Source organism: Pleuronectes platessa, chromosome 4 (genome assembly GCF_947347685.1).
Source record: "Pleuronectes platessa chromosome 4, fPlePla1.1, whole genome shotgun sequence".
Taxonomy (NCBI): domain Eukaryota; kingdom Metazoa; phylum Chordata; class Actinopteri; order Pleuronectiformes; family Pleuronectidae; genus Pleuronectes; species Pleuronectes platessa.
This window is the reverse complement of record NC_070629.1, coordinates 24,540,413-24,550,066: the sequence shown is the minus strand read 5'-3', so window position 1 is coordinate 24,550,066 and position 9,654 is coordinate 24,540,413. Positions and strand designations below refer to the sequence as shown.

General features: G+C 43.9%; 1 protein-coding gene, 1 long non-coding RNA gene and 1 other non-coding gene across 3 annotated transcripts; all 3 read left to right on the top strand.

The window, feature by feature from the left end:
* Positions 1-544: 544 nt before the first annotated feature.
* Positions 545-3,897, top strand: sb:cb288 (uncharacterized). The gene is made up of 5 exons (XM_053420760.1): positions 545-705; positions 1,055-1,109; positions 2,351-2,422; positions 3,428-3,512; positions 3,764-3,897. The coding sequence occupies exons 2-5, from the start codon at positions 1,055-1,057 to the stop codon at positions 3,810-3,812; spliced, it is 261 nt and encodes an 86-aa protein (XP_053276735.1). The 5' UTR covers positions 545-705; the 3' UTR covers positions 3,813-3,897.
* A 547-nt stretch (positions 3,898-4,444) lies between these two features.
* Positions 4,445-6,428, top strand: LOC128438258 (uncharacterized). Its single transcript, XR_008338308.1, has 3 exons — positions 4,445-5,508; positions 5,650-5,713; positions 6,195-6,428. It is a non-coding gene; the product is annotated as an uncharacterized LOC128438258 (long non-coding RNA).
* On the top strand, positions 6,180-6,251 carry trnae-uuc (transfer RNA glutamic acid (anticodon UUC)). Its single transcript has one exon. It is a non-coding gene; the product is annotated as a tRNA-Glu (tRNA).
* Positions 6,429-9,654: the final 3,226 nt, after the last annotated feature.

Genomic DNA, 9,654 nt, shown 5'->3' with positions numbered 1-9,654 from the left:
TAACTGAATCAGTTGGGTTAAACAAACAAGATGTGATCAACGGAGACAGAAACAAATCGATTATATTACAAAATAAAAATACACAAATAATAATGATAAGAAATTACCTCACTCATCCACTCAGCACTATGTTGATGGAGGTGGTGAGTGGAAGTGTTGGAGTTCCTCAAAACACCTTTGGAGTTTCCAGGGTAAACAGTAGCACAGCCAATCCAAATACAACTGAAGTAGCTGGTGACCACTTCTTTAAAAGTTTAAAAAAGAACAAAGTGCCTCCACACTGCTCCTGTGGTTTCATCCAAGTGTCTGTGAGCCCAGACATTCAGATTCAACTCCAGACGAGGTCATTTACACCAAGTGTTTAGTCTAAATGTCCTCTGATAACCTCATTCATATTCGTGACAACTGTAAACTGTAAAGGAATATGCATGCAGAAGTTATTGCATATCAACACAATAGAGATAACAGTAAACGAAAAATGCCTTGGATGTGCACCGACTCAGAAACACACTCGATCCGCCCCCCCCGTGCGAGACGGTAAAAGACGCGATTTGACAAGCTGCCCCTGAACGCAGCACGGGGACGCGCACAGCTGAGAGGAAAACAACGTGAGGAGCGGATGAGGACAGAAAGCAACAATGTGACCGGAGGAGAAGAAGGAACCAGAGTGAAAGTTCAACCGTTGCAGGCCGAGTCAGCTCGAAGGTGAGTGGACGGGAGGATCCTCAGAGGGATTCGAACTTTGCACGCTGCGGTCACTTCTCACCGAAGTTTCCTCCACACTAACTGGGAGTGTTGTGTCTCCACTGGGGAAACGTGTGTCTGTCTCCTGCTTTTTTTCTTATCTCTGCTCCTGTCGCTCTGGTTTCCCACATGAACTTCCTCCTGCCAGCAAGTTTCCTATCTCTGCAGCAAACAGCCCCCCCCCCCCAAACTAATGCCCATGCAAGAAGTGGCTGATTCTCACCTGCACAAGTTGGGTTTAACCTGAGCTTCTCATGTGCTCGACTTCCATTTTTGTGCAGACATGATCGTGTTTTGCTGCATTTTTCAGATGGGCGACCCGGATCTGACAGGGCAGCTCTTCCAGGCAGTTCAGCAGAGGAACGGTGAGGAACCTTATCTTATCTCTTTATCTGCTTCTCGAGTTCCAGTCAGGAGGCTCATCAAGGAACTTCAGGATGTTTACTCTGTCAGGCCCATCATAAATCTAGAGTCATTACAAAGTTTAAGTTGGCATCTTGTTTGTTTTGAGGTCCTGGTAAGAGTGAAGTGCTGGTGTGCACCACAGTCAAGTTTATAATCTTCACATAGATATTAGAAGAATACAAAGTTTCAGATTACTGTGCCGGAGTAATCACATTTAGAAAGTTATAGAGTTTTAGATGGCTTTCAATTAGAACAAGTGAAACACAGGAGCTGCTGATCACTGTGAAAATGTTTGATATGAATGTTTATAAACACAATCTGCATCTAATAAATATAATAAACTAGAATGGCTCTTGGTCATGATAATAATAATAAACAAATTGATGCAGCACTTTTCAAAACCAAGTTACAAAGTGCTTTACATGAATAAACAGGGATTAGGACCCTTCAGGCTGAGGCAAATTAATGAATGCAGAAAAGACGATGGAATAAACCACAATGGTTATAACACTAGATAAGAAACAAAGAGGTTTTAAAAGGTATAAAAAGCAATATTGTGCCACTAATAAATTAAAAAAAGGCCCCGATCTCTGTTAAAGAAAATTCTGCGGAAAAACAATACTAAGAAATAAACAGGACTGAAAACATAACCTCCTCGTTTGAGGTAATTAGTTTATCAGAGAAGGGAGGAACTGATTGGACATGAGATGAGGAAAGTTTATCTGATGGGTTCTACAGGGGATCATAACAGACGTGGTTACACTGCAGGGGGGAAACAAAACTATGAACAAAACTGTAGTATTCAGAAATGGCCACACGTTTCTATCAACAGCTGAGGCAGTCCCAACAAACCACAAGCCTGAGAACCGGTTTGGAATAAAAGAGCAGTACCCAAATCCACATAATTAAGGATTTATCCTTCAGGTTATATACTTGCATTTTAATAGTGAGTCACTGAAGTGCCTCATAGATCATTAGCTCTTTGACTCACAGACATTTTAAATCCATCTGTGATCTATAGCGCTTATCCTTTCAGGGTTGTGAGGGGAGAGCTGACGTTTACATTTAATTCTCATTAATGACTCTATTCCCTAACCACACACACACACACACACACACACACACACACACACACACACACACACACACACACACACTTTTATATCAGTATTGTTTTCTGTTTGTTCTCCTCATCATGAAGGTTCAGCCGCAGCGGTCACTCTTCCCTCCAGCACAGAGGACCCTTCAACCACCATCAGTGGGATCATCCCCGGTGAGCACCACAGTCTCATGGCTTCACAGACCCAGGCCATCCACCCCCCACCCCCCCTCAAAAGTGGAGACTCACACATAAACAGGAATCGTGTTGTGTTACACCAGCAACAGTCGGCCCCGAGTTTTAAAACATTTAACTTGGCAGGTGTTGATGGAGCTCGACTGCAAAGCAAAAGAGGCCTTTTGATTTTTGATCAGATTTCTTTGGGGGGGTTGTTTTGATTGGCCGAGAGCAGAGTTTTCCAAAAATACTCAGACAGACAGGCAAAAATATCACACTTCCATAAATACACTCTTCTGTGATTTTTAAAGAAGCAGTGTTTTGGTGACTTTGACAGCCTGGTTCTTTCTAATTGGACTATAGAGACCCTTTGTAGCTGCACCTTGACCCCAGGTCCTTCATGTCTCCGTGTCTCTGTTTGCTCGGGCAGGGTGGAGATGGTTGTGTGTCTCTAGTGTTTCACTGTGAGGGCAGAGCAGACTGGAGGCAGCATTTCTGGAATGGAACCTGAAAAGTGTGCGTCACGATGAATTACCTTTTCAACACAATCCCGTTAAAATTTCACTTCTTTAACCCGAACTGCTGTTTACTGTCTACGGCTCAGTTTTGAAACCACAACTTATTCCTTATCTGGAACAAATACTGTGTATGGATGTTTACGGTTTTTTAAATTAAATTTTTTTATGTAACCAGACTCAAAGTAGAAATGTGGACAATGAAATTCATCGGGTCTGCAGAGCTCTGGAAAGAAGCTTCTACCAATAAAACCTTTGACAGGAAAGAAAACCTGAAAAGATGGATAAGAAAAAGTGGATGGTGCATCTACACAATACCTTTTTATTCTGCTTCATTCAAATCACCAGGTAAACAAATTACTTCCCCAGAAGCAGAGGATACAGCCTGAACGGCAAGTGAACGGCACTTGGTTCTCATCAGGTCGTGTGTATGAAGCATAAAGTTGTATTTTTAAGTGCAATTAATTCTATGTTTTGTGTCTTTCAGGTGCGATCGCAGCCGCGGTGTTCATCACTTTCTTACTGGCTCTCTACGCTGTCCTGTGGAAGTGCATGGTGTCGCCACCACAACGGTAAACAACCCACACACAACCCAAAAACAACCCACACACAACCCACACACCAGCCCTAACGTCACATGGCCGGAGCTTTAATTCCAGGTTGTTAAACCCAGCGATGATGCAAACTGCTTATTTGTTCACCTGCCTCTTAGCGTCACATGTCCGAACTTTGTCTCCCGGCACATCAGAGAAATCCCTTTTTACTCTTCACATTAAACTTTTTACTGCAGCCGTCACGTTCTTACACTCGTGTCCCTTTTCAGAAAGCACAGCAAGGTGAGGGTGAGACTGCAGCCGAGGAGTTCTGTGTGAACACCGGCTCTCGGGCTCGTCTGTTCAGCAGCTTGTTTTGGATCGTAATGGTGCGGACTCAAAGCAGACTTTGCCCCCCCCCCCCCCCCCCCCCCCCCCCCGTCAGGAAAAAGCACCAGAGTGACATTATACCACTGAAGAGGATCCTCCTAATGGATCCAAAGATCAAACCACCCAGGTCTGACTGGACTGAGTGGATGTGTCACCTGCGGCCCTCAGCTTCACTGTGGCTCCATGATGACGTGAAACTCTTTTTATCTCCAGGTCCCATGGTTCAGCTTTTAGTTTCTTTCCTGTGGTTTCCTGTTGACTCGGCACTACTGAGGAACGACACCGCTCGCTCCACTGACCAACAAACTGTGTATGACTGAGAGAGGCTGGATATACACTGTATATATGTACATATTTTATAGCTGCACCAAATGGACCAAAACTTTGTGTTTCTAATGACATCACCAGGTTCCATGTACATCCATTTTATTCTCTAGTTTCTCACAGATCTATTGGAAAATCTCCTAAAGCTGTGAGGGACGTCCAGGAGGGTTTGAGACCTGTACTGTGGAAATCTTTCACTTCAATTTGCTTTTATATTTTTCCTTTTTTCCTTTTTGAATCCACATTTATTCAATTTACTCAGGATGATGTAACTACTGAAACTATGACTCTATAATAAACTGAGTGTGAATATAAATGAACAGTAAGAAAAGTGTCTGTATCAACACAATCAATCTCCAATCAGACTCAATCCCTTGTTTTCCCTTTGCCTCGTGGTCTTAAATTAAATGATCTGGTCTCGAGACATATTCTTCACTGTGGATAGATTTATGCAGAACTTTGTGCCGACTCAGCAGTAACAGATTAAGTGTCAGTGTGAATGTAACAGGAAAGGAATGCTCATCGCTCATCAACGATATCTGCTCAGACTCAAAGGTTCATGTGCTGCTCAGTCTCCTTGATTCTAATGATCAACATGATGAAAGGCAGAGTGCTGCACGTGTCCGTGGTCCCTCGGCCAAGTGGACACGTCCACATCGAGGACACAGTTCAACTGTGGCTCAGTGTTTCACAGTCACAGCAGAGGTCGGACATGTTTTCAGGACCAGTACTGCAACTTAAAAAATACAAAAAAAACAGGGTGAACAGGGTGAAGTAATGAGGAGGGAATGTAGTCTGGTGGAAAGATTTCCTCAGAACACAGAATGCTCAACAGAGAACTGATCATCCTTTAAGGATGAGATACGTGAATCGTGAAATCATGATCTTGTGGAAACATTGCAACTGAATGCAAAAAGTTGAAAAAGGAAATTTCAGATTAGAAGCTGCATCAAATAAAGGATTATATTATTGATGGTTATTCCAGACAGTGAAGCTGCAGTAACACAGACTCTTTTACAACTGAGATGTTCAACACTGGACAGCTGAAGAACGGAAAAACCTCTGGTCTGGTGAATCAGGAGGAATTGGCAGGATTCAGTGTAAACAACAATTGGTTGTTGTGTTTCCTTGACTCACTTTGGGCACGTCCACCACGATAATGCACCTCAGTGAACTTCACTGGCTTTCCCAGTCACCAAATCCTGATTTAAAGTCTTTGGGGTGTAGTAGAACAGCATCATTCTAACCTGGAGACAAACCTGGATCATATTGACACACAGTTGTGTTATTGTTGGAAAAAGGGGTGACACAGCAGCAACAGGTGAGGTCACTGATGTCATTTGTTTAATGATGAAGCTGCACATGTAAGAATTATTACCTCACCAACTTCCTCAAACTCAAAATGAATAAACCTGATTAATTTTGACACTGTATATATCGTTGTTTTATGCTTTATGTACAGTGCACTAACCACACCATGGCAACGATTCCTGGAAATGAGAACAAATCATCACCGGACGCCACGGGTAGGATGAGATTTCTATTTTTAGCCCGTGACCTCTTCCAACAGGTAGAGAGTAAGATATCAGTGTGTTTTAAATGTTTGAATCAGACACTTCTCACCTCTGCCTTCAATCACTGATAGACAAAATGCAGCATTAAAACCACATCGGCTACAGAAACAAAAACATTAAACCCATCAACATTCATTTACTTCTGCACACGAGAGCAAATTAAAAAAGTTGTCAATACCCTGCTAAACATGAACAACTGCAGGTTAATTATGCTTTGTGCACAAACTCAGCTGGATTCAGAATTAATGATTATTCACTACTTATACTTTTAATTTATCGCACAAAATAATCTGATTCAATGTTTGGTTTTATGTGTTCTGTGTCTCTCGGTGAAGCTCCTGTCTTCTTCTTTCAACTGATACGTTCAGCTGCGTTATCTGTGACACCTTCATCATCCTGGCGATAATGATAATGATTTTCCCATATGGTCTAGCGGTTAGGATTCCTGGTTTTCACCCAGGCGGCCCGGGTTCGACTCCCGGTATGGGAACTACCCTAGGGGGAGAGGCGGTGGACCAGTGGCACAAACTTGGACTATGGGCTGAAAAGGTCTCTGGTTCGACTCCACGAAGAAAAACAACAAAAAGATGAACCTGGATTGATCTGTCCAAAAATCCAAGAGGATTCTCCCTGACTTGTCTAGTGCCCCTGAGCAAGGCACCTTACTCCCCCAACATCTGCACCCCGGGCGCTGTACATGGTTGCTCACTGCTCTGTGTGTCCTGCACCAGATGGGTCAAAAGCAGAAGTTAAATTTCCCTACCTGCATGAGTGTGCCTGTGCATGTCTGTGCATGTGTTTGGGAGGAATAAATGCATCTTAATCTTAATGATCTCTGGTTGTTTCAGTTTATAAAATCTGTTCAGTGACATTCCTCTCAAATGTCTCTGGGGCTTCTGAGGAGTTACATCACTGACAACAATGAGATTCAGTGGAAAACAAATGTTTCAAGAATGTCAAACAAAAATAACCATAATTCAAATTCACAGCTGACAGATCCAGACCGAGCAGAGGTTTTGGAACTTTGACGAGTGGTTTTGCTGTTGTTTCCGGCTCCAGTGCTGATAAGAGGATATTTGTCAAACATTGTTGTCCATTTTAAAGAACAAGGTATTTTGAAGCCCCCCTAAAATGTGCTTCAGCCCCCCAAAATAATTATTGTGATTTTTTTATTTTTTTAAATTAAACTACTGTTTTACACATGGACAAGTTATTTATAACTCTAACATGCTACATGTCATTTTAAATTGACTTCAGTGCCATGAACATTTGTTGGAGGGGTTTGTTTTGAGGAGTAGAAAAAGGGTGAGGGCGGGGGCTTCTCCACCTCTTCTCTCTCCTCCAGCTCATCTCGGCCTCCTCCTTTCTGTAGCTCAGTCCCATAGTTGGAGTTGTTTCCTGCTGCAGTTTCGTCTCCTTTCGGCCCTGAAGCAAGCACCTTCTCGTTCTCCTTGTCCTTCTCCTTGTTGACCTCCACCTCACTGCTCCTTCTTGTCTCAGGTTCCTGGCGCAGGCTCCTGGTGCAGACTTGCTTCCAGAATTTTAGCCTTGGCCTGACAGTCAGTGAGCTCAGCCAAGCAGTCAACATAGGCCCTGAGGCGAGCGCGCCGTTTCTTAACCTCCTTTGTTATGACATCATCTTTGTCTTTCAGGTGGTTTTCCAGCTGCTCCACCTTCTCCTTCAGAGCCTGGATCTCATTCTCCTTCTCCGTCTCCATCTCCCTCTCGGTCTCAGTCTCAATCTTAATCTCCTTCTCCATCTCCTTCTCCTTCTCCTTCTTCTTCTCCTTCTCCTTCTCTTTCTCTTTCTCTTTCTCCTCCTCCTTCTCCTTCTCCACCGCCATCTTTATGACATCATCTCTGTCTTTAAGCTGGTTTTCCAGCTGCCACACCTCCTCCTTAAGAGCCAACATCTTCCTGTTGGCTCGGAGGATTTCGACATTGTAGATCGTCACAAGTTTCTCCTTCTCCTTGTCCTTGTCCTTGTCCTTCTCTTTCTCCTTCTCCTTCTCCTTCTCCTTCTCCTTCTCTTTCTCCTTCTCCTTCTCCTTCTCCTTCTCCTTGTCCTTGTCCTTGTCCTTCTCTTTCTCCTTCTCCTTCTCCTTCTCCTTCTCTTTCTCCTTCTCCTTCTCCTTCTCCTTCTCCTTCTCTTTCCCCTTCTCCTTCTCTTTCTCCTTCTCCTTCTCCTTCTCTTTCTCTTTCTCTTTCTCCTTCTCTTTCTCCTTGTCCTTCTCCTTGTCCTTCTCCTTCTCTTTCTCCTTCTCCTTCTCCTTCTCCTTCTCTTTCCCCTTCTCCTTCTCCTTGTCCTTCTCCTTCTCCTTCTCTTTCTCCTTCTCCTTCTCTTTCCCCTTCTCCTTCTCTTTCTCCTTCTCCTTCTCCTTCTCCTTCTCTTTCTCTTTCTCTTTCTCCTTCTCTTTCTCCTTCTCCTTCTCCTTCTCCTTCTCTTTCCCCTTCTCCTTCTCTTTCTCCTTCTCCTTCTCCTTCTCCTTCTCTTTCTCTTTCTCTTTCTCCTTCTCTTTCTCCTTGTCCTTCTCCTTCTCCTTCTCTTTCTCCTTCTCCTTCTCCTTCTCCTTCTCCTTCCCCTTCTCCTTCTCCTTGTCCTTCTCCTTCTCCTTCTCCTTCTCCTTCTCTTTCTCCTTCTCCTTCTCTTTCTCCTTCTCTTTGTCCTTCTCCTTCTCCTTCTCTTTCTCCTTCTCTTTCTCTTTCCCCTTCTCCTTCTCTTTCTCCTTCTCCTTCTCCTTCTCCTTCTCCTTCTCCTTCTCCTTGTCCTTGTCCTTGTCCTTGTCCTTCTCTTTCTCTTTCTCTTTCTCCTTCTCCTTCTCTTTCTCTTTCTCCTTCTCCTTCTCCTTCTCCTTCTCTTTCTCCTTCTCCTTCTCGTTCTCCTTCTCCTTGTCCTTGTCCTTGTCCTTGTCCTTCTCTTTCTCCTTCTCCTTCTCCTTCTCCTTCTCTTTCTCTTTCTCTTTCTCCTTCTCCTTCTCCTTCTCGTTCTCCTTCTCCTTGTCCTTGTCCTTGTCCTTGTCCTTCTCTTTCTCCTTCTCCTTCTCCTTCTCTTTCTCTTTCTCTTTCTCCTTCTCCTTCTCCTTCTCCTTGTCCTTGTCCTTGTCCTTGTCCTTGTCCTTCTCTTTCTCTTTCTCTTTCTCCTTCTCCTTCTCCTTGTCCTTCTCCTTCTCCTTCTCCTTCTCCTTGTCCTTGTCCTTCTCTTTCTCCTTCTCCTTCTCCTTCTCCTTCTCTTTCTCTTTCTCTTTCTCCTTCTCTTTCTCCTTGTCCTTCTCCTTGTCCTTCTCCTTCTCTTTCTCCTTCTCCTTCTCCTTATCCTTCTCCTTCTCTTTCCCCTTCTCCTTCTCTTTCTCCTTCTCCTTCTCCTTCTCCTTCTCTTTCTCTTTCTCTTTCTCCTTCTCTTTCTCCTTGTCCTTGTCCTTCTCCTTCTCCTTCTCTTTCTCCTTCTCCTTCTCCTTCTCCTTCTCCTTCTCTTTCCCCTTCTCCTTCTCCTTGTCCTTCTCCTTCTCCTTCTCCTTCTCCTTCTCTTTCTCCTTCTCTTTGTCCTTCTCCTTCTCCTTCTCTTTCTCCTTCTCTTTCTCTTTCTCTTTCCCCTTCTCCTTCTCTTTCTCCTTCTCCTTCTCCTTCTCCTTGTCCTTGTCCTTGTCCTTGTCCTTCTCTTTCTCTTTCTCTTTCTCCTTCTCCTTCTCCTTCTCCTTCTCCTTCTCCTTCTCTTTCTCCTTCTCCTTCTCCTTCTCCTTCTCCTTCTCCTTCTCCTTGTCCTTGTCCTTCTCTTTCTCCTTCTCCTTCTCCTTCTCTTTCTCTTTCTCCTTCTCCTTCTCCTTCTCCTTCTCCTTCTCCTTGTCCTTGTCCTTCTCCTTGTCCTTGTCCTTGTCCTTCTCTTTCTCCTTCTCCTT